This window comes from Pseudochaenichthys georgianus, unplaced genomic scaffold, assembly GCF_902827115.2.
Source record: "Pseudochaenichthys georgianus unplaced genomic scaffold, fPseGeo1.2 scaffold_457_arrow_ctg1, whole genome shotgun sequence".
NCBI lineage: Eukaryota > Metazoa > Chordata > Actinopteri > Perciformes > Channichthyidae > Pseudochaenichthys > Pseudochaenichthys georgianus.
In genome coordinates this window covers 9,379-34,549 of record NW_027263022.1, presented here as the reverse complement: position 1 = coordinate 34,549, position 25,171 = coordinate 9,379, and the positions used below count along the sequence as shown (strand labels likewise).

General features: G+C 42.4%; 2 protein-coding genes and 1 long non-coding RNA gene across 3 annotated transcripts; 1 reads left to right on the top strand and 2 right to left on the bottom strand.

Moving 5' to 3' along the window:
- Positions 1 to 1,368: 1,368 nt before the first annotated feature.
- On the bottom strand, positions 1,369 to 14,968 carry LOC117442710 (NLR family CARD domain-containing protein 3-like). The gene is given in 13 exon segments (XM_034078663.2): positions 1,369 to 3,520; positions 3,522 to 3,762; positions 3,889 to 3,935; positions 4,625 to 4,798; positions 5,252 to 5,425; positions 5,507 to 7,310; positions 7,832 to 8,069; positions 8,223 to 8,301; positions 8,503 to 8,616; positions 10,565 to 10,678; positions 13,877 to 13,990; positions 14,504 to 14,533; positions 14,752 to 14,968. Coding segments are annotated over 12 exon segments (3,417 nt in total). The 5' UTR covers positions 14,512 to 14,533; positions 14,752 to 14,968; the 3' UTR covers positions 1,369 to 3,210.
- A 1,449-nt stretch (positions 14,969 to 16,417) lies between these two features.
- Positions 16,418 to 17,854, top strand: LOC139433447 (uncharacterized). The gene is made up of 3 exons (XR_011642910.1): positions 16,418 to 16,923; positions 17,554 to 17,632; positions 17,727 to 17,854. It is a non-coding gene; the product is annotated as an uncharacterized lncRNA (long non-coding RNA).
- A 3,485-nt stretch (positions 17,855 to 21,339) lies between these two features.
- LOC117442705 (D(1C) dopamine receptor) lies at positions 21,340 to 22,623 on the bottom strand. Its single transcript, XM_071202471.1, has one exon. The coding sequence runs from the start codon at positions 22,480 to 22,482 to the stop codon at positions 21,340 to 21,342; it is 1,143 nt and encodes a 380-aa protein (XP_071058572.1). The 5' UTR covers positions 22,483 to 22,623.
- Positions 22,624 to 25,171: the final 2,548 nt, after the last annotated feature.

The window sequence follows — 25,171 nt, the reverse complement described above, 5'->3', positions numbered from 1 at the left end:
TATGGGAGCAATATATATATAAACTCCCCAAACAGGCGAAAACCTACCAGTTTCACCCACTGTCTCACTGCCACCTCCCTCCATGCCTGGTTCCTCCGGTTTGTATCCCTGTAGGTGAAGAGGGTCTGGTCATACAAAACCGGGTGATTTGCTACGGCGATAATTAGTTTCTCCTCCAACTTTTTTTGAAATATAGAAATGAACGGCGGGATATCTCTCCCAGCTTAGACGCGGTTTGATTGGCTACGGCTTGAGCTGTCAGATTTTCCAAAACGGGATTTGATTGGCTGGCGCTGGCTACTCCGGAGTCTCCGGCGTCAGAAGTTGAACATTGTTCAACTTCTGACACCGGAGACGGCGGAGACGGACCGCTATGCTACCCACAATTCAGTTCGGCGAAAAAGCGAGGCAACGTGACGTCACCCCATTGAAAGTGAATGGGCAGATTGGAGTTTTCGACGCTGTCGACGCTGTAGTGTGGACGGGCCGTTAGATGCTAACAGATAGTGGGAGCCTCAGGTTGTTCAACTCTAAACAACCTGTCATTGTTGGTCTGACAGTTTGTAGTCAAGACTTATACCAAAGTGTCCTTCTGGATTTACACTTACAAACAGACACGTATATATACTTAACATATCCACAAATATACTGTACATTGTATATAAATATACTTATTCATTTTAATCTATACTGTTAGATGTTGTACTTTTTAGCTATTGTTTTTCTTACACTTCTTTATTTGTATTAGTTAACCCTAGCTGCTTTTTAGTTAATGTTACAATGACTGCCATGTGATTTATATCAGGGTCTATGCAGGAATCCTGAAGTCAGATGGAAGACCTTTTAAGACCCTTTCCATACATTTTAAGACCTCATCGCCACTTGGAATTTTAACCGGTTACCTTGGCGACACACTTCACTTCACATTGACTATATACAGTATTGATTGTCCTTCCTCCTTATCTTCCAACCATTTGCACGCAGACTTGCATTTCCCCGTAACGATGTTGTTTAACAACCGGCGTAAACGGACCTTCGCGCTGTTTAGAGTCGGTGAGGTCCTGATAATTTATTCCGGTAAATTACTCTGACCTACTAATTGACCTGACCGAAGTTATTGAGTCTATGTAAGTTTACCGCTTGGCTCAGATCCACCAACGTCAGCAATATCTCACCTCTATTAACTCCCCGAAGAACCAGGTTCAATTAACTGCTGTTTCAATTCAGACAACTCTTTTAAATCTGTTTAAGGGATCCTGAAGGATTTTGGTATCAGTAAATGAGGTGTGTTCCTACCTCAGTGTGTGTGAGGCAGGGTGCAATCTTACCTTTGAAGCAGGAGAGGAGAGCACAGATGTCCTTTAAGTTGTCCCAGTCCAAAAGGTGGGATCAGTTTATTTGAAGAAAAATAGGTCCAAACTAATACAGGGGTTTTACCTTCTCTCTTTACAACATTATAATCATACGAAACAAAATGATGCTGTGATCATGTTCAAATATGAAACTTTAATTCACAGTCTTACATTTATTACCAAAATGTTTCACTTCAACTGCCCAATTCAGTTGTGACATTTCATAATCTCCCGATAGAATTTAGAGGCATTTCCTCATCAAAAGACCGGTGATAATAAAAAGCACATTCAACTTTTCATTCACCAAATCAATTCACATCGATTCCATACACTTTTTTCCGACACAGATGGCGGGTACTAATATTCAAAAACCCATTCCTATCCGCATGAATTCGGAGGAAGGTCCTCACAAGTGGCGGGTACTAATACTCACAAACACATCTCCCATCAAATATTTCCACTCAGCAAACAAAGAAATTCACTCAGCATTTCAACCAAAAAATTCACTCAGCTTTCAATGAAGAAAATCAAGAGATATTTACCAAGTTTGAGAGAACCTTACCGAGAGCTATTAACCCAGCTCTGAAGGACAGAGCTTACCAGGAGAGAGTATACCAGGCGTTTCCCCCTCTCTCCCCGACGAAATCCAAAAAAGCCAGTCTTTTTATGCTCAAAAAACCGGATAGAAAACCCCACAAACACCTCCTCTATACCCAACCAACATATTCTATTGGCTCTGGCATAAGACACACCTTCCCAAGTTTGTGTAAAACAAAACATGACTAGACATATTCTATGGCTCTGACATAACCACCCTTTTGAGGCCTCAATGTGTTTCTCCTTAAGTCCGGAGCCCCCCTCCCTGCTGTGAGAGGAGAGGGAAGAACCTGCCTAAGTATTAAGTATTCAACATACTATGAAGCTCTCAACAGCGCGCTATCAAGCAGTGAGCGTGCGATGTCCTGTTCAGATGACGTCAAACCCAACGGGATGCCATCAATAAACTACACAGAATCACACTACACACCTACTCCATGATTACATTCAGGCATATTGTAGAAAACAACCTCTCTGGACCATTCATATACTTATTGAAAACAAGCTACAAAATGTAATGCCTTGAAAAACTTGTAATACTTTTTAAGACCCCGCGGACCCCCTGACATATGCATATGTATAGAACACTTCATATGGGGTGCTAGAAAAATATCACTTGTCACCAGTCATCTCAAAATTCTGCCTTTTTCTCATATTCTGCCTTTTTCTCAAAATGCTGACGTTTTCTGAATGCTTCAAAATGTTAATAATCTCTGGTCCCCGGCGTGAGCTTCAACCTCAGGACCCATGTATCTGTGATCCTCTCCAGAATGGAAGCAGTCATCACATACAGAGCATCAACTAGTTCCTGAACAGTGTCCTTCACATGCTGATATCCAAGAGTTACACAGTCACAAGATGGAGGAGTACCGGTTCTTGTACGTCATGTACAAGATCCTGACTTTTTCTCAAAATTATCACTTTTTCTCAAAATCTAAACATTCCCTACTCTGTAAACAGCAATAGTTGGGATACCTTTCTTATCATGTGATATTGAATTAGAATCAGTATTTTCCCAACAAGGGGGATCACAGTATGAATAGTACAGTATATTTGTAGCACACTTTATCACAGTCAATTGGTTTAGCTAAGTGTCTGAAAATGGTCAGACTTCATATCAATAGTTCAGAAATCATGTTATAATGAAGTAAAAACCCTCAGACTCAGGTTGGTACTAACTAACATCAGCTGTGATCCTGAACAGACTGAACTCTCTGGGCAGCAGGGAGGAAGTCTCTGGAACAGGAGGAGACTCTTCCTCCTACAGAGGACACAGAGACGCTGAGGAACCAGAGCTGAACCAGAACCCAGCGTAGAGAGGTTCAGTGAATGTGGTTCTGCAGGTGTGGAGGTGGATCAGTCTGTCAGAGGAGACTCTGTAGAAGGAGAGAGAGCCAGCAGGAAGATCCAGATACACTGCTACTCTACCAGAGGAGGAGGAGGAGGAGGAGGAGGAGGAGGAGGAGGAGGAGGAGATCTGTGTTCTTCTCTCATTGTGCCAGACAGAGTAACCACCATCAGAGCAGAACAGACTCCAAGACTGATCATTCCATCCAAACACACAGTCCTCTCTCTCCTCTCCTGCTGATTCCTCTGTAAGTCACTGATATATGAACCCCTCCTCTCCACTCGACCTCCCAGTAGCAGCGACCAGTCAGAGCTTCTCTGCACATCAGCTGAGGCCAGAAGTCAAACCTCTCTGGATGATCAGGATATGGCTGCTTCTCTCTCACACATGTCACCTTCCTGTTGTCCTCAGACAGTTTGAGTTCTCTCTGTGCTGTGTTTGTGTCGAGTGAGAGTTCACAGGAATCTGAGGAGAGGAACAGCAGCAGTTATTCATCTATCAGCTGTTCATGTATTGACTCTTTGATGATGAAGGTTACATTTGAAGATGGAGGCTGCTTTGTTTTCATGAATCAAATGAAACCACACTCACACTTCCTCAGACCGGGTCTCAGCCATCGGACTCCAGCAGGCTCCATCCTGAAAGAGGGGGGGGGGGGGGGGTCAGAGCAGCTGTTACTAATATGACAATATTATTTTAGGTCAGTCGAACATCTGATTAGCCGATGAATGAAGCTCATTTTTTTCAATTATTTATCAGAAAATAAGATGTAAGAATGTATCAGTGTTCAGTTAGTCCATTATGTTTACTCTGCATCTCCGAGCAGCAGTCAATACGTGTTTCTCTTACCTGGAATCTGAAGAGGGAAATACATTCACTTTATTTGAAGGTACCTGTTCTGCACAGAATTCACACGACATCTGATAGTTCCTCATTGATTTTAAGGGGCCATTTAGTGCTTTATAAAATAAATAAATAAAATAGGAGAAGCACTTCAGAATCAGTTCAGATAAAGGAGTGTAGATCACGTCCATCAGGAGTGGGATGATCTCTGCTGTGTTTATGTTGTGGGATGGATTTTCTGAATCTTGCCTCCTAAGTAGTTGTCTTTATTGCCAAATTAATAAAAGGCAGTTTAGGTCAGCAAATTAAAATGAACATTAAAATCGTGATCAGAATCTAATATTTTAAAGATGTCTTCCTTGTCTTCGTGTCCTCAGTACCCTTGCATGATATTGTGTTGGCCTATTTTCTTAAAGTCTGTGTCTTTGTGACTTTTTTGAAAACCAGGATTTACATGAACACATACAGTATACATGTATAATACCTGAGAGTGTCCAGTCTCCAGAGAGGACCCTCCAGTCCAGCAGACAGCAGCTTATCTCCTGAGTCTCCTGGATGATTGTAGCTCAGGTCCAGCTCTCTCAGATGGGCGGGGTTGGATCTCAGAGCTGAAGCCAGAGAAACAGAGCCTTCCTCTGAGACCAGACAGCCTGACAGCCTGAACACACACACACACACACACACACACACACACACACACACACACACACACACACACACACACACACACACACACACACACACACACACACACACACACACACACACACACACACACACACACACATCACATAATCTGAGGCCATTGTGAGGACTGGAGGGTTAGAGAAGTACAGCGATACAGTCCATTAATGTGGGGTTATTTAGACATTGTCCAACCAGGCCAATCACTACTGTCTCTCAATAATCTGATAACATTACTGCACTTTTCTAATTTGTCTGGAAACATTCAAGATCCAACAAAATAGAGGAAAAACACATCAAACGTTTCTATGGAATCAAATAGAACTTTACTGATTTACATTTAGATTAGAGACAATCGTGTGCAGGTTAGAGGTTTACCAATGTATGTAAATAAAAACTTAAATTGAACATGTTGATGAATCCTGACCTGAGAGTCTCCAGAGTGCAGTGTGGACTCTCCAGTCCAGCAGACAGCAGCTTCACTCCTGAATCCTGCAGGTCGTTGTTACTCAGGTCCAGCTCTCTCAGACTAGAGGACTGGGAGCTGAGGACTGAGGACAGAGCTGCACAGCTTCTCTCTGACAGCTTACAGTCACTCAGCCTGATAAAGGAAAGACACGTAATATGTTAAAATAATGAACTGAATATTTAAGTCATGATATATGAATGTTTCTGTACTCACAGAGCCTTCCTGGAGGCTTTGACCACTGGCAGCAGCCTCAGAAGAGCCTCCTCTGAAGCAGAGTATTTCTTCAGGTCAAACACGTCCAGATCTTCTCCTGATGACAGTAAGATGAAGACCAGAGCTGACCACTGAGCAGGAGACATATTATCGGTGGAGAGACGTCCTGAACTCAGGGACTGTTGGATCTGCTCCACTAGAGAACCATCATTCAGTTCATTCAGACAGTGGAACAGGTTGATGCTTCTCTCTGGAGACAGATCCTCATCCATCTTCTTCTTCATGTACTGGACGGTTTCCTGATTGGTCTTTGAGCTACTTCCTGTTTCTGTCAGCAGGCCTCGTAGGAGTTTCTGATTGGTCTGCAGTGAAAGACCCAGGAGGAAGCGGAGGAACAAGTCCAGGTGTCCGTTTGGACTCTGTAAGGCCTGGTCCACAGCACTCTGGTAGAGATGTGTTAGTTCAGGTTTGGGTCTGAAGAGTTCAGGCCACCAGGAGGTTGTTGGTTCTTCTGACAGCAGGTTGACTCCAGAGGTGATGAAGGTCAGATGGACATGAAGAGCAGCCAGAAACTCCTGAACGCTCAGATGGACGAAGCAGAACACCTTGTCCTGGTACAGTCCTCTCTCCTCTCTGAAGACCTGTGTGAACACTCCTGAGTACACTGAGGCTGCTCTGATATCGATGCCACACTCTGTCAGGTCGGACTCATAGAAGATCAGGTTGCCTTTCTGCATCTGCTCAAAAGCCAGTTTCCCCAGAGCCTCCATCATCTTCCTGCTCTCTGGACTCCAGTGTGGATCTGTCTCAGCTCCTCCATCATACTTGATGTTCTTCACTTTGGACTGAACCACCAGGAAGTGGATGTACATCTCAGTCAGGGTCTTGGGCAGCTCTCCTCCCTCTCTGGTTTTCAACACCTCCTCCAGAACTGAAGCAGAGATCCAGCAGAAGACTGGGATGTGGCACATGATGTGGAGGCTTCGTGAGGTCTTGATGTGGGAGATGATGGTGCCGGCCTGCTCCTGGTCTCTGAATCTCTTCCTGAAGTACTCCTCCTTCTGTGGGTCAGTGAACCCTCGGACCTCTGTCACCATGTCCACACACTCAGGAGGGATCTGATTGGCTGCTGCAGGTCGTGTGGTTATCCAGAGGCGAGCCGAGGGAAGCAGCTTCCCCCTGATGAGGTTTGTCAGCAGCACATCCACTGAGGTGGACTCTGTGACATCAGTCAGGATCTCAGTGTTGAGGAAGTCCAGAGGAAGTCGACTCTCATCCAGACCGTCAAAGATGAACACGACCGGGAACTGATCGAACCTGCAGATTCCTGCGTCTCTGGTTTCAGGGAAGAAGTGATGAATGAGTTCCACCAAGCTGTACTTGTTCTCTCTCACCACGTTCAGCTCTCTGAAGGTGAATGGAAATATGAACAGGATGTCCTGGTTGGCTTTGCCTTCAGCCCAGTCCAGAGTGAACTTCTGTGTTAAGACTGTTTTCCCAATTCCAGCCACGCCCTTTGTCAGCACTGCTCTGATTGGTGCATCTCTTCCAGGTGAGGCTTTAAAGAGGTCTTCTTGTCTGATGGTTGTTTCTGGTCTGTCTGGTTTCCTGGATGCTGTTTCAATCTGTCTGACCTCATGTTCAGCATTGACCTCTGCAGACCCCCCCTCTGTGATGTAGAGCTCTGTGTAGATCTGGTTCAGAAGGGTTGGGTTTCCTGCTTTAGCAATACCCTCAAACACACACTGGAACCTCTCCTTCAGGTTAGACTTCAGTTCACGCTGACACGCTCCAGAACGACTTCCTGAATGAACACACAACAAATCAGATCAGTAAGTCAAGACTTTTCTTATACTTTGCTCCATCTCTTGAGACTTTAGTCAACATTTATCCAGCTTGTTACATCTCTATAGAAATCCTCTTACATTAGAGGCTAAAAAAGAGCTGCTGATCTGGTAATATCATATATGCACAACTTGGTGCTTTTGTAGATTATTAGGAGTCAATCTCAATTCAGCATAAACAGATGAAATGTTACGGGGAAAAAAAGGTATGAATGTATTTGATGTGGATAAATTGTTATGCTATAATATAACTAATATATATAATATAATAGATAGATGAACTCAGACGTTTGCTAACAAACATCAGGATTTTCCGTGAAATGGCAAGATGGGTGGGAAGGGGGGGGGGATTCCCAATGTTTGTTCTTTGTCTTTTCTTGTTGTGTTATTGTCTATTTAATTTGTATCCGTATATAAGTCCCTCTGTGAGAACAACACACAAAAACAAACAATACAAAGTTGGTCACGAGAACCCTCTTACTGCTCTGCAGACGCTCAGCCAGCTCCTCCTGCTTCATGCTCCTCAGGAAGTGCAGTGAGATGTTCAGAAATGCCTCTCTGCTGCTGCTGCTGCTCCTCCTCTGCTCTTCATCCTCACCGTCCAACACCTCCTCATCCTCCCTCTGACTCTCTAAGCATTCTGGGTAATCTGAACTCAGAGCCTTCTGGAACTTCTTCAGCTCGTTCTTCACGAAAGTGATGATGTTGTCCTCCAGCAGCTGGAACAGAATACATGAACAACACAATCAAACTAAACTCACCAAACATCAGATCCATGTCGGACAGACTGACCATCCACTGATCTACAAAGTGCATCGTGGAGTAGACTGTGAGCAGAACAGATGTAGAGTAGCTGTAGTTCATGTACAGACCATAAATGTGGAGTCCAGCTGAGTCTGATGCTGCTGGGCAGACTGACCTCTGGGAACCTCTGAGCTCTGCTGGTCCTCTCTGTGAGGAATCATGAAGAAACATTATGTTTGCTCCACAGACTTTACATATGAAGACACAGAGCAGTTAGTAAGAGATGTTGTGTTCTGTCATAATACATCATCATGCAAACCAGATGCTCACACTGATGGAAGACCAATTCTGAGTCTGACTGAGGAACAGCAAGCTCTCCAGTTTATATGAACAGTTTTAAATACTTACACCGGGTCAGAAGAACAGCGTCCATCTTTGAAGAGAATCAGAGCACCCTTAGACCGATCACTCTTCAGGGACACACAGCTGGGTCCAGGAGACTCTTCTCTCTGCTGCTGGGGACTAAGAGAAACACTAAAGTTGACTTTCTTTCAGTCAGAAAACTCATGTTTAAAATGTTTATTGACAGGGGCTTGTAGTTTGATTGTGGCCCCTGGGCTCCGGCCTCATTGCTCCCTGCATATATTCACAGAGGACATTGAGGAGTGATGATTAAATAACTTTCCCTCTAAATCCCTGCTGCAACGAAGACTTCCCTGCATTGGTTCCTTTTTCAAACACCTTCTTATCAATTCACTACAATAACAACTTTGTATTGAGTTAATATTAACAGAGTACAAATGATCATTCTATTTATGAGAGCACTTTGACCCGAAGAGGCCTCAATAAATATGAAACGTGAACCATCGTAAGATAAGAGAAGTATCAACGGTATGAGTTCGTGTTCAGGAGAAAAGTAGGGAAACAAGTTTTTGCAACTAGTCTCTAGATCTCTGGAACTAGTCATTGGACATCCTAACCAGTCCTCAGATCTCTCTGCGTTGATTGGTTCTTACTTCAAAGACGGGATTTTCCATCATAACAATAATACACTGTTTCTGAGTTATTCATTAACAGAGATCTTTCTATGAGAGCACTTTGACCCACAGGCGCCTCAATAAATATGGAATATGAGCCTTCGTACGATAAGAGAAGCATCAAAGTCCAACTGCAGTCCAGTTTCAGGATTCAATCTGAATGTGTTTTATAGATTTACAGGTTTGTTAAGAGTCATGCTGCTGAAAAATCAGGGAACCAAATCTCATCAACTAATCCTTAAATCTCATCAACTAGTATCTAGATCCCTTCAAGTAGTCCCTATATCTCTGCTACTAGTCCCTAAATGTCTGTAACTATTACCTTGACTTCTGCAACTGGTCATAAGATATCTGAAAGATGCTTCTAGATATTGACCACAAGTCCCCGGACCTCTCCAACTAGTCCTTAAATTCCTATAACTAGTCCCAAGATCCAGGGTTCGAGTTATAAACTGAGCTCTAAGGGGGTCTTTAAAATGCATGCACGCACGCACGCGCGCACACACACACACACACACACACACACACACACACACACACACACACACACACACACACACACACACACACACACACACACACACACACACCAGCAGCCCTGTACTTGCTACAAACTGAAATATGAAAAGATTCAACTACCTTGGAGGTGAAGAGCAGGCATATTGTCATTCAAGAGATGCTAGTTCTTTTGGAAAACATGTTTTTATTTTAACCTACTTACTTCGTTAACATAAATATTACTCATTACATTGACACATGCATTATTTGTGATTAGAATAATGGTTGTTGGTAATGTATTAACGACCCCCACAGATGTAGGATTTCACTGCGTATGTGGGAGCTCAGACCCTCCTTGTGAGAGCTCAGCTCCCATTGGCTCCTACAGAACTTGAACCCTGACAAAATATATGCAACAAGTCCCAAAGACTCCTGCAACTAGTACGCAAGACTATGCAACACATCCTTAGATCCCTGGAACTAGTACCTAGCTCTGCAACTGGTCCATAGGTCTCTGGTTCTAGTCCCTAGAGTTATGTGACTTGACATCTGCAACTAGTCCTCAGGTATCAGCGAAGAATCCCTAGATATCCAGCACAAGTCTGCGGACCTCTGTAAGTAGTCCCTAGATGTCTGCAACTAGTCCTTAAGACATCTTAACTTCTCCTCAGATCCCTTGTTGTCCCTTGAGTTATTCATTAACAGAGTATGAATTCTATCTATCAGAGCACTTTGACCCACATACGCCTCAATAAATATGAAATATGAGTCTTCATAAGATAAGAGAAGTTTGTGTGATACCTTTCCATGTTGGTGATAACCTGCAGCCACCTGATGTGTTATCAATGTTTTAAAGATTCAACAGAAGTTGTGTTCTGCATGATTGATCATATTTAAAACGAGATGCCAACAAATCATTGGATTTAAATACTTACACTGGGTCATTGGAAGGACGTCCATCTTTGAAGAAAATCAGAGCACCCTTAGACCGATCACTCCTCAGGGACACACAGCTGGGTTCAGGAGACTCTTCTCTCTGCTGCTTGGAGCTAATAGAAAGACAACAATGTACAGAAGCAACAAGATGTATTTCTCTGCTTTCAGTGGTTTTTGGACAGTTAAAGAACGTTGATCTCTGCAACTAGTCCATAGGACCTCTGGAAATAGCACTTGGACATCCTAACCAGTCCTCATATCTCTCTGCGTTGATTGGTTCTTACTTCAAATACTGTGTTTTCCATCTTAACAATAATACACTGTTTCTGAGTTATTCATTAACAGAGATCTTTCTATGAGAGCACTTTGACCCACAGACGCCTCAATAGATATGGAATATGAGTCTGCGTAAGATAAGAGAAGCATCAAAGTCCAACTGCAGTCCAGATTCAGGATTCAACCTGAATGTGTTTTATAGAGTTACAGGTTTGTTAAGAGTCAATGTTCAAGAGAAGCAGCAGAGACAGCAAGCAGCCAGTCAGTGAGAGAGAACGTGTTGAAGGGAGAAACAGTTTCAAGCATCATGTGAAGTGTTGAGTGTGATACCTCTCCATGTTGGTGATAGCCTGCAGCCACCTGATGTGTTATCACAACACGTTCTCACTCCCAACCTGTCACATGTTGACGGTCGGTCAGGGCCCCTCATCGTCACTCTATTACGCACAGGGTACCCCTTGAGAGTCAGTTTTCAACGGGCCGGGCGTCCCATAGACCTTCATAGACCTCCCATAGCGTTGATAATAGACGCCATGAGAATGCTCCCCGACGGTCGGTTGTTATTGTCAATATTAATATAATAATTATTTATTTTGTAATAGTCACACTCGATTTCACCGATTTTCTTATTACCCCAGCTGGTCGACACCTCTTCTAGCTGAAACAAAGGCTACATTAATGTATTAAATCGCCAGGCAACGCAATAATTTACAAACTCTAAACTACAACCCTAATTATATTTAAAAACATTTTAGAAGGCCTCACGAAATACTATAATGCAAATTCAAATGTAAATGTGAAGGGAGGTGTGTAATGTGGTGATTGACATTATTCACCCACGGATCTATGGGTTGGGGTATTGTTCCGCACGGATATTTTAGTTAACCGGACTTCCTGTTGATGTGAAATCCGAAAACATTTTTAAAAAATAAAATACTTTATTCCGAGTTTGCTTGCTTTTCCCTTTGGAGGTCATCACATAACGGCATTGTAATACACGGTTCAGCTGCTTTAAATATTACATATCTGCTGTAGTTCTTTATTTATAGAGCCCTGATGAGAAGACTTCTAGACAAACAGGAGAACTGCCGCCGAAACTGAATATGTGACGTGGATCATAAATATATCAGCAATTAAACAACATCTTACATTTCTCTTCACAATATAAGTGTCCTTGCTGTATCAACACTAATTCGGCTGACTTTTATATTTGATCCAATCGGTATATTGGTATATGTACACCATAACGGTGCACAGCTGATAGAAAGGGACACCTGGTAGTTCAAGCATGTTATTGAAATGTGTTATATTTTTATTATTAGATATTAATAGGAGATACAGACAGACAAACTAATAAGGCTTTATTTAAACATTAAAGAATACTTTAGGTTAAGGTCTTATTTTGAATAAGAAAAAAGCTTTGGGGGTATACAAATTAAGCCTGACAAAGTACTAATATATTGCTTTCCTGCAATGTTAACTACTGTATGTTTAAGCACTTATTTTAACTGATATTATACATACACTGTATGTAGTATACTCTTATAAGATGTATGTAGATAGTATAAGACATGTTCAGAATACGACAGTTTAATGGTGGAGGTATACACACATATTGATAGATGTCTTGTAATGCACTGTTGAGGAACCTGCGACCCAAGTTTTTCATCTCCGACCTTGTCAGGTATTGAACATTCAATAAATAAAGAACACAGAATTATTAAATATAAAACACAGAATTTGCGTGATTATACTAAATGATTTACAAATAAACACCACTGCATATTTACAACTGTTATGCTGATGTAACGCAAATGTTTCCAACTTGGGATCAATAAAGTATATCTTATCTTAAGCTGATCGATGGCTACTGCCATATTTGCAAAATATGCCTCTGAACATTGACAGGTGCATGTTTCAGGCTCATCAATGAACAACAGGGGTCACAGACATAAGACCAGCTGTTAAATAAAGCTCTTCTGACCTTAGCTGGCATGTGGGTAATGCTACCCATTATGGGCACAAGAAATGTTCACCCATTTATTAATTATATGTTTTAAATTTGAGTTTTTCCTATCCCCTAAACCTCCAGGGATGTACACAGTTGAATACTGGCAACTTCTTATTATGGGAAATATGAAAACGTCTTTCAAAACTACAACTCCCAGTAGAGACGTGCCATAGATAGAGAACATGTTGCAAAACACACAATAGCCAGCGTGTGTAGTTCTGGGGACGGGGTGGGGGAGGGGGGGACGTGGTGGACCCGTTCAAATCCAGTTTTGGACAGTCTGCCGTGGTTCCATCCCATTTCAAAGTGCTGTTCGACGCTCGGCGTAACCCTTGGAGCACACACTCCAATCACAGAGCTTGAGGACTATCACGGGGTTTGTCAAGCGAAGCGGAGAGAATACTTACTTCCGGGTGTAATATTCTCTAAAGCAAATGAGCTGCTCCGACCCTCGGTCCTGACGGACTCCAACTTGTGTTTATTAATCAAACAAATAAATAAACACAAGGATAATTGTGTGTTATTGTTGAGTATATAACAGTGTGGTTTAGAAAATAATACAAAATTAGAAGGAAAAAACAATGAAACAATACAGATTTCAGTATTCTGAGCCCCTACTCTCCTCCTAACTGACGGCAACAAAAGTCCTACATTATTCAATTAAAATAAAGAAGTAAACACAATAAGTGTGGCTTGATATTGAGTAAGAAAAAGGTTGATAAACGTTGTGAGATTGGATCTGCAAAGAGCATTTTGCCGCGATCCCAACTCGTCTATTACCAACATTCAGGGACCTCTATACAAGTCAATGGGACGCCCTGCCCTTTGAACACTGACTCTCAAGGGGTACCCTGTCCGTAATAGAGTGATGGGGAGGGGCCCTGACCGTCCGTCAATATGTGATAGGTTGGGAGTGCGAACGTGTTGCTTATCAATGTTTTAAAGATTCAACATAAGTTGTGTTCTGCATGATTCATCATGTTTAAAGGCAGATGCCAACAAATCATTGGCTTTAAATACTTACACTGGGTCATTGGAAGGATGTCCATCTTTGAAGAAAATCAGAGCACCCTTAGACCGATCACTCCTCAGGGACACACAGCTGGGTTCAGGAGACTCTTCTCTCTGCTGCTTGGAGCTAATAGAAAGACAACAATGTACAGAAGCAACAAGATGTATGTCTCTGCTTTCAGTGGTTTTTGGACAGTTAAAGAACGTTGATCTCTGCAACTAGTCCATAGGACCTCTGGAACTAGTCCCTGGACCTCTGGAAATAGCCCTTGGACATCCTAACCAGTCCTCAGATCTCTCTGCATTGATTGGTTCTTACTTCAAAGACTGTTTTTTCCATCTTAACAATAATACACTGTTTCTGAGTTATTAATTAACAGAGACCTTTCTATGAGAGCACTTTGACCCACAGACGCCTCAATAGATATGGAATATGAGTCTGCGTAAGATAAGAGAAGCATCAAAGTCCAACTGCAGTCCAGAATCAGGATTCAACCTGAATGTGTTTTACAGAGTTACAGGTTTGTTCAGAGTCAATGTTCAGGAGAAGGAGCAGAGACAGCAAGCAGCCAGTCAGTGAGAGAGAATGTGTTGAAGGGAGAAACAGTTTCAAGCATCATGTGAAGTGTTGATGTGATACCTCTCCATGTTGGTGATAGCCTGCAGCCACCTGATGGAGACAGACACACGGCTTCATTATATTTGTTAGTGATGAGGAAATAACATCTGTTTCTACATGCAGACTTTAAAGACAGTGAGCTGTAGTTTCTAACATCAGCTGTCAGATAAACTGAGTGAGTCGTTCTAAAGACAGGAGGTGAACACGTGAACCCACACAGAGCAGCTGTTTGACACATCAGACACTGAATGAATCAAAGTCCCACTCACTCAGTTTCTTCTCATGAACTCCGTCAGCTGTGAGGGCCAGGTCTGTGTGGAAGAAGAGGTTCCTGCTGATCTGACCGTGTGCTCCATCAGGAGTGACTCCTCTGCTTCTTCATCCGTCCTCTGCGTCCAGCTCTCTGACGAAGCAGTGTGACGCTGCAGCTCTCACTTCAAACTCTATATGACTTATATTGTAGTTAAAGATTAACCCCCAGCCGCTCCCTGCTGCCCTCTGACAGCTGAGAGCAGACCAGGGGACACTAAAGAGTGACGCACACAGCTGAGAGCAGACCAGGGGACACTAAAGAGTGATGCACACAGCTGAGAACAGACCAGGGGACACTAAAGAGTGATGCACACAGCTGAGAACAGACCAGGGGACACTAAAGAGTGATGCACACAGCTGAGAACAGACCAGGGGACACTAAAGAGTGATGCACACAGCTGAGAACAGACCAGGGGACACTAAAGAGTGACGCACACAGCTGAGAACAGACCAGGGGACACTAAAGAGTGACGTACACAGCTGAGAGCAGACCAGGGGACACTAAAGAGTGATGCACACAGCTGAGAACAGACCAGGGAACACTAAAGAGTGATGCACACAGCTGAGGACAGACCAGGGGACACTAAAGAGTGACGCACACAGCTGAGAGATCAGGGGACACTAAAGAGTGATGCACACAGCTGAGGACAGACCAGGGGACACTAAAGAGTGACGCACACAGCTGGGAAACCAGGGGACACTAAATAGTGACGCACACAGCTGAGAGCAGACCAGGGGACACTAAAGAGTGACGCACACAGCTGAGAACAGATCCTCATCACTGACAGCATCAACGTCTCTGTCTGCAACGTGTCCAACACTTCATACGTTTACTCAACTAAGAGAACTTCCATGTTGAGCTACCTGATACTTGTTGGTACAGGTTATTGGTTCCCTTTGTTCTTCGGCCAACAGAAGATTGAAGTATTCTCCAACACCTGAGGAATGATAATCGTCCACCAACACTTTCTGCACCAATAAGCGATCTGTTGTAAGAAGATTAGAAACGTGCAGAGAATAAAGTGGATGTGGTGGAAGACGTTGATGTGGCTGGGTCGTCCTTTAATGCACGAATACACAAAACCACAATACAAGACGACCTGGAGATTCTGCAAGTTTAATTTTCACCGGACTCAATGAACCCCTCGACCTTCTTCTCATCATCTCAAAAACTCCTGATGAATGCTCTATCATTTAGTTAATTGTTCATTGTTGTGCTTTGAGTCCCAGTTGAGTCCCTTGTGTTTCCTGTTGTCACAGGGCAGATGCTGTTTCTTGGTGTTTTAGGATTGACATATTCATACAGTGGAATAATGGAAACATTCAGTGGTTCTGGTGAAATAAATACGGTTTAATGTCTGACCAAACAATCTGTTTCCTTTAAAACCATTATTTAATTACCAACCTCAATATGTTAAGTATTAATAACTAATTCTGCTTCCATTTAAACAAGTGTCCACACACGAATCCAACAGCACAATCAGTCACATGGCAGAAACTCAATAAAACATGTTTTATCTGAAGCTTCAGCTACAAAGTCTCTTGAGTTGTATTTCACCAGATTTAAAGATTTAAAGAGCTTACGAAATGCTTTTAGCACCTGTTAGTGGGCTTAGTATATGATAGAGGTTGCATTTGTATTGTGGAATGTGCCATATGATTTTTTTATTATTGATCTATTTTTAATAAATCACGATTATAACAGCATACAAAAGTTGTCAGTTAGTAACAATCGTTCGTTGCGCCGGAAACATCAACTTCGGCCATTTCCGGCGGTGACGTCATGAGTGGAACACAGCTGAGCTCAGTCCCGTTTGAATGCATTGAAGGGCCAAATATTACGACAAAGGATGCACAGCAATAAGACGCCAAGAATAATTGGCAAGCGATATGTTGTATGGGGATGTGGGGCCGTCTCAACATCTGGTTATGGGATGTTTTTGTGGCCAAAAAATGATCAAATGTTGCGTATATGGACAAAACAAGTGCGTCGTACGAGGCGGACGTTTGCTAGACCAGGTAACCCGGGGTCGATGTAACCGACGATGTGTGGGGCAGCACATCGAGAGATCGTGTTTCGAACAATCAACAATGCCCGCTAAGGAGAGAGAGTAAACGCTTTCTCGAAGGTTCGTTTTGCTTTCTTACAACGTTACGTTAACTCAACCTTACGTTTGCCATGAGGCTATGTTACTTCCCTTAAGAGCTAGCTGTCTTAGCTGCAGTTTGTGTTTCCACTGAAAAACGTGATGTAGTTATTTAAGGGTAAGTTAACTAAACGTTATCTTACAAGTAGAGAAAGTTAAGTTGTGTTTAAAATCGTCAATGTAATGCACGTTAAAGGTTTTGTGTTGAGCATGAAGTTAGCTTTACTGTAGCTCACCAAAGGTTAGCATGTTAAGCTGCACTTTCTGTGGCAGCTCGCTTAATACAAAGAGGGGTTTTGTGCTTCATTGTAAACTTTTCTTACAAATGTGTGTTAATCTACCTGAAATTGTAGGGACAGTTTTTTTCTACTCAACTATACAGACCATTGTTGAGGAGATGCAAAACATACTGTAAATGAGTTGGGTCTGACATACATGTTACTTTGCTGCTAAAAAATGAAACATTATCAGATGAGGACATCACCAAAGTGTGTGAGTCTGTCAGGATTTGATCTGTTCTCTGCGTGTCGTACAGGGCCTGTACACACTGCTCTGGTATGAATTAAAAATATAATTGTAAAATGTATGTCTCTCGCTCTTGTCATCATTCAGGCTTTGCATTTGAACTCCTATGACTGGTTGCGGACTTGAAGGGAACGACTCCATGGCCTTCCTGACATCCAGGAAAAAGGTGAGATTCTAATCCATTTCAATGCCAACAGCCAGTCATTGTTTTTAACTTTTTTAATATGATTTTTTTGGGGAATTTCTGTTTTATTGGATAGTAGAGATCTACTGGAGAGAGAGATAGAGGGAGGAGATGATATGCAGCAAAAGGCCGAGCCGGATGGTTGCTGCTCCGTGTGCTGACAGTGCATTGTAAAGACTGAAAAAACATTTATTTGTCTCAACATTCCTGTAATAATTAGTTTTTTTATTGTTGATATTGTTTTGTTCTTTATTTTTGTTGTGAGAATCACTTTGCAATTGTGTAAGTGCTATATACATAATTATACTAATATTATTGTTGTTACCATCATTACCATTATTAAAAAAAATGTCTTTGTTTTCTTTATTTATCGCTGCAAAAAGGATCATGCCAGCCCACATCAAACACCTGATCAAGAACTTGTGAATCTTCAGGCAGAAAAGATGAAAACACCTGTTCCAGTTTCCTGTACATGGAACCATGCCTGTCCTCTGTTCCACATGTCTTCAGTCAGTCCTGAGGCCTGTACTACGAAGCAGGATGTTCTCTTCGCGGCTAACTTCAGGGAAAACTCCGGCTTTCCGGTCCTACGAAGCTGGTTCTCTTTTTAGCGGGCTAGATCTCCATGGTAACTTATGCTGAACGGCTAAACTGCCCCGGAGCAGGTTAGGTTGCAGGCTAAGAGCTCAACTCAGTGAAAGCACCGCCTGCTGACCAATCAGAGCTCAGTGTGCGGAGTTTAAAGCGATCAAGTCACAGGAGAAAGGAAACACAGAAAAGCTGCCGTTGCAGGAAAGAAGGCCGGCAAAAATCACCGACTGTGTGAACGTGAACATGAATAGAATATCACCTCCATCTTCAGAGCAATCTGACTATTATAACATTAGCGTTAAGAAAGCTTACTTAAATATCGGCCACAACATAAGTAACCGGATCAGAGTACATTAAGTACAGTCCGCGGCATATCACTTCATAATGTATCACATATCTCCTGATCTGAGTCAGCTGAGCCGTATCTGGCCGTGCAGCACTCACAGCGTCACAGACTGGATGCAGAAGGATTATTTTAAGCAGCACATAAGTTGAGGAAACACTCGAGACAAATGTAATTGAAGTCAGATCGTGTTTTAGACGGGCAGTGATATCATGAACCTGTTAATGTACGCATTCAAACACGTGTTCTGTCCCAGCTGTATTCACCTTGCAGGTGCAGCTATGTGGCTTTGATCCTGATCAAGTGTTTAAGTCATGGATGTTTAAAGTTTAACTTCTTCATATTTGACTAGTATTAAAGTTCACTTTTCATTCAGGAAGTATGACGCTGCGCTGTCGGTACGCTTCTCCATGTCTGTGATTGGTCGAATGCTCCAGATACCACCCCTTTCATGTGAACGCGCACCTAACTAGATAGGACACGGCTGGCTTGAGCGATCCACTTGATAACCCACGTCGTAGGACCGTTTAGGGAGAGCGCGTGTGTTTTGGATTAGGCCAACCGGCTAACTCAAACATATCCAGGTTAGGTTGAACCGGCTTCGTAGTACAGGCCTCTGGACCCTATGACTCGGACACTAGTTCTACCAAGGCTTATTAGAGGTAAGAGTGGTAGGAGAGGAGTGGAGTTATCTTTGTATTTAGGCTGCAAGTCGACAAAGGTGATCAGATGCTAATAATGATCCGATTCATTTGATATTGATTGTCTGCCAATACCGAATCCTGATCCGATTCTTCTATTTCCCAGATAATACAGCTGCACCGTGTACACTCGCTCTATTTGTTTTTGCCATTGTAATTCACCATAAGCAATTGTTGACTGTAACGTCTAGACTCTATGCCAACCAACTGTAATTTGTAATGTATTATACTTTAACGGTTCTGGCAACCACAGCAGCCCAAATGTTAACGTAAATATTAAGTTTTCTTTTTACAGTGTACTTATATCTGTACATTTCTTTTCAGTTTGCTTCAAGAAGTGGCTTCAACAGACAGAAGTGCAGGTCAGATTGGGAAAGGCTGGACGCTACACAACGGGAAACATTATGGACATGAACAAGGAAAAACAAAAACACTTTCTTTGTTGCCTTGTTCTTATCATACATAGTGTTACGGTTTTTGTTACCATTTAAATATTGAATTCTATGTATTACTTTTATTTTAAATCAAATGCACCGGTTTTAGATAATATATTTATTTTGATGTGTAGGTTGATTTGCAGGTTGGTTGTTATTTGTATAATTATTGTATTGTTACTGTGTATTTTATTATATTAACTAGCTATTTATTAAATTAAAATACTGCTATGAACACTATACAATGTCTTTATTTTGTAGATACCAGAATACATGACACAATGAATCTTTGTAATATATTTATGTTCTCTTGTTTAAATAATCATACCAGTATTTAATGTATGCTGGTCACCTGGAATCCTGGTAAGCTCCCAGCATGGTATATTTAATACTATTATTAAACATAAGCTGGTGATAGATGGATAAACCAGCCCTCCTGGCCAGCTGAAGTGTCCAAAACCCCTCTCCAGCCAACCATTCCAGCCTAATATATACTGGCTGGTCAATTTACAACAGCCTGACCAGCTATATGTATCTAAACTGGTTATTTCAGCAGAGTCATTATTATTTATTTACTATTTTTTGAGAATCTCTATGAATTTTAGTCAAATGTATATACCAGTCTCTGTTCTGTTGCCTGAGCCAAGTTTGCCTGCTACATTACGATGTATTATTATTGATTTACTATTTATTGAGAATCTCTATGAATTAAAGTCAAATGTATACCAGTCTGTGTTCTGTTGCCGCATCGGATCTCCGCCAAATGAGTCTTGTCTGTCACTCGATTCTGTCTCCAGAGTCCGACATCAGCCACAGAGGTAGTGTATTATTCAACAGGTGTTCTACTCGTGACGTGCGTGACGTCACTAACCGGCGAAAGCTGTTTTGTTCGGAGCGGTCGTGTAACATCGGAAGTGAGCATGGAAAGTTGTAATAAACCACGATTTATAAATACTGCGGGCATATTGTCATGAATGACATGATTTCCCATTAATAATAGTATATATATTATCGTAATAAGAACAGTATTGTCCTTCATTTCGTAAGCTCTTTAAGTCCTCCATAATTCATATAAACCAACAGAAAAACAATTCAGAGGATATGTTCGATATGAGAAGACACATTTGATAGTTTAAGTAAAGATTAAGGGTTTTATTTTCCCTTACCTAACTTCCTGTTCAGTCAGGTAGGTAGTTATAGGTAGGTAGGTATAGGTAGATAGGTAGGTAGGTAGGTAGGTAGGTAGGTAGGTGGGTAGGTAGGTAGGTAGGTAGGTAGGTAGGTAGGTAGGTAGGTAGGTAGGTAGGTAGGTAGGTAGGTAGGTAGGTAGGTAGGTAGGTAGGTAGGTAGGTAGGTAGGTAGGTAGGTAGGTAGGTAGGTAGGTAGGTAGGTAAGTAGGTAGGTAGGTAGGTAGGTAGGTAGGTAGGTAGGTAGGTAGGTAGGTAGGTAGGTAGGTAGGTAGGTAGGTAGGTTAGTGTATAGTTGGAAAGGTTGTTAGATCAGTTATTCGACATCCACAGATATTTTTGCCACCGATGTCAGAAAAACAATTACATTTTTGCCACCAAACAATCCATGTAAATAATGTTCCTGTTTAGTTCCTGTTTGATGATGTGTCTCCTATCCGTCCTGATGGACTTGTCCTGGAATAAGAGCTTCATTCTTCGAGCTGAACGGCGTGATGGTCTCCAGAGAAAGTTCAGGGTCGTCCTCCAGCTGCACGGTGGCAGGAAGCAGCAGCAGTCTGTTGATGATCGACTCCTCGTCAATCTGAGCGTCCTCCAGGCTGTCCGACCCAGAGGCGTTTATTGTGCGAGGATGCTGCTGCGGCTGCAGGGGAACCAGCGCCTCCTTGTGGAGTGTCGTGTCGTGATGGTAGGAAACAAGCTCGTCGCTAAAGTTCACCGCTTCCACCGTGTTGTTGGAGCACATTTGGTTGCATCCAAGAATGGTGGCGAAGGCGCGTCGGAAGTCTGCGTTGAAGGCGTAAATCACGGGGTTCAGGGAGGAGTTGGCCCATCCGAACCACACGAAAACAGTGAAGGTTGTGTCGCTTACGCATGGAGGGTCGCAGAAAGGGATGTAGCAGTTCAGCACGAAGAACGGCAGCCAGCAGAAGACGAAAACCCCCATGATGATGGAGAGGGTCTTCAGGACTTTGGTTTCCTTCTTAAAGGACGACTTGAGCGAGGCTTCGTCGTTGGACCTGTGATGCTGATGCTGGTTTCTGTTCACGCCGTGGCCTTGGTTCTGCGCCTGCTCCGCCGCCCTCTCCAGAGACGTGATGCGGCGAATCTGCATCTGAGCGATGCGGTAGATGCGGGTGTACGTGGCGATCATGATCACCACGGGGATGTAGAAGCTGATGAGCGAGGAGGAGATGGCGTATGTTTTGTTCAAGTTGGCGACGCAGCTTTTGGCATTGAAGCCGATGCTGCTGTTTGTGAAGTTCCCGCCGTTTCCCGCCATCATTTCCACCATAGATTCCTCCATGCCTTCCTGGTGCCAGTTGAGCTGCACCGGGATGAAAGATATGAGGATGGACAGCGACCACGCCACGCCGATCATAACGAACGCCACCCGGTGGGTCATCTTCCGCTCGTATTTGAACGGGCTGGCGATGGCCCAGTATCGGTCCACGCTTATGATACACAGATTCAAAATGGACGCCGTGGAGCACATGATGTCGAAGGCGATCCACACGCTGCAGAATCGCCCGAACAACCAGGTGCCGGTGACCTCGGTGATGGCCTCCCACGGCATCACCAGCACGGCCACGAACAGGTCGGACACGGCCAGCGAGATCACGAAGAAGTTGGTGACTTTGGAGCGAAGGTGGCGGAAACGAACCACGGCGGCGCAAACCAGCGTGTTCCCGAGCAGCGTGGACACGATGAGCAGGAAGAGGACGCAACCGAGGAGGATACGCAACCCTCCACCACCACCACTGCCTTCATCATGTTCCTCTTCCTCACTTTCTGTCCCGTCCAGCTCCGACAGAACTTGGGTGAAATTCCACATGGTGTTGTTATCCATTTCTTCAGTGTAAAGTGATAATTGACAGGTGGTTAAATCCAGCTGCTTCTGACGCACACACCGTCCTCTGAAGCCACTGAAGAAGAATGAAGGAAACCGTCTTCAATACAAATCCATGTGTCTTAAAAAAAAAGATCCTTATGCAAAAAAAAGGAGAGATCCTTACACTCTGCGAGTGTCCCAATAAATTAAAGGTTTGAATAATGCTTTGATGATAACTTAATAGTGGTGATAATATTAACTCAGTGAATCCATAACAAAAGGAACAATTGAGGAAACTGTCTCCAATAAAAATCCTGAAGGCATTAAAATAAAATATCCAAATGTAAAGAAAGAAAGAAATAATCCTCTACTGTTGTGACTTTAATATGTTGATTATTATGCATATATAAGCATGCAAAAATATCCCTTAAATTCTAGAGCTTGAAGACTAATTTATTTCTGAAGTTAATTGATTCTAAAACATTAAATACAATTGCGAAAATAATTTAGAAATACATACTTAATAAATAGATCCTTATAGAAGAAGAAAATCCAAAAAAAAGCTCCTCTCACATCAGCACCCAGAAAGACTCCGCGAGTATCCGTAAAATTAAAGATTTTTAAAAAGCTTCATTATTAATTTAGTAGCGCTGATAATAATAAATCCTGTCGGAGCTCAGTGCCTCCGCAGGGGGTAAAAGGCGTCTCTGCCCCGGTGTTTAGTCGGTGTGGCTCGGAGGACTCACCTCTCCGACTGACGCTCAGACTGCTGCTGCAGCTCCTCCTCTGCAAGTAATAGATTACTATCACCATATATCACCATGGAGCCAATTTGCCTTGATTTGAAACCAACATTTAAGTCAAAATGAACCTAAAATATGGTAAAAAATCTATGTTTGAAAAATGTCTGTGTGTCAAATAAGAACAAAATGACTACTGAGAAATAAAGGAGCGAATAATTAATTAAATGTACGACTAAACAAGGGGTTTATTATTTTAAATGTTAAATTGTTTGCAGTGGGACCATTTCATCATTAGGAACATCTCACGTTAATTAGGTAAAAGAAAAAGACTATTTATATTCCTGCATTTGATCTTTATGTAAAAAATGTAGTCCAATAAACAAGAAGACAGAAAGGAGAGTGTAATATATATTCAGAAGCCTCTCTGATAAAAGAACAGACTATTGTTGACTTCCTCCCGAAGGTCTCTACTTTATTTGATGTCCAAATTCTTCCATAATATGATACAAATCAATGTCCGAAAATCTGCATTTATATGAGGAATAAACTGATAACTGATACTGAATAATAAATGACCATGCAACGAATTCACTTGCAGTGCAATAAACAAGAAGACAGACCCGTTTATATTCATTTTCATCTGGAATAAAAACACATTTGACTTCCTCCTAAATCTTAGTAATGTTAGTGTTTACTTCCTGTCTGGTTCTGGTCTATCTGACTTCATCCATCTTCTAACCTCTTTCTCTCTCTCCATCCTCCTCACGGTCTGTACTACTGTCACAACGACCTCTGAAATGTCCGGATTGACCAATCAGAATCGAGTGTTCAACTAAATCGTGTAATCAATTATGACCCTCTGTGCTGTTGGGACTATGCTGTACATCCTGGAAAATACACCACAAACATCCCTTAAAATCTCGAATTGAAAGACTCAATAAATTCGGAAATTAATTAATTCTAAAAATGTTTTTAAAAAATCTAGAAAATTCCAAATGACAATTATAATTCGATGAGAATCATAAATACATCACTCAGTCTAATATTTTTCTATCACCATCTACTTATATAATTGTCTGTCTCTTTAAAAGTGGTCTTTATGAACATTCAATAGTTTTCTTGGACAAAATGTTAGATTATTATGTAGGTTGTTATGTGGCCCTCTGCTGGTTGGATTTGTTATTGTTCTTCTTATATCATAATAGTTTTCTTATCCAGCTGCAGCTGTGTTCACAAACAGTCATTTTCTTATCAAGCTCCACATTTGTGGAATCAGCTTCCAGTTTGTGTTGGGGCGGCAGACACCCTATCCGTTTTTAAGAGTGCGCTTAAGACCTTCCTTTTTGATAAAGCTTATAGTTAGGGCTGATTAGATTCAGCCCCTAGTTTAGCTGATATAGGCTTAGTTTGTCGGGGGACATCTTACTTCTTCCTTCTCTCTGTCTATACCCGTGTACTCTCATGTTCCCATTAACCCAGCTTCCCCACATGTCTTTCTTTTTGGTGTCTATATACGCCGGGATCCGGAGTCATGGATGATCCTGCGGTCCTGTGTCCTGGATCGCGAGTCGTGGCTGTGGTCCTGGATCATCGGTCCTGGATGGATATCCTCGTGGATTCATCTTCCTATTATACACACATGCATTTCCAAACATTTGGTCTACCTATGTTGCAAATGTATTATCTTTTCA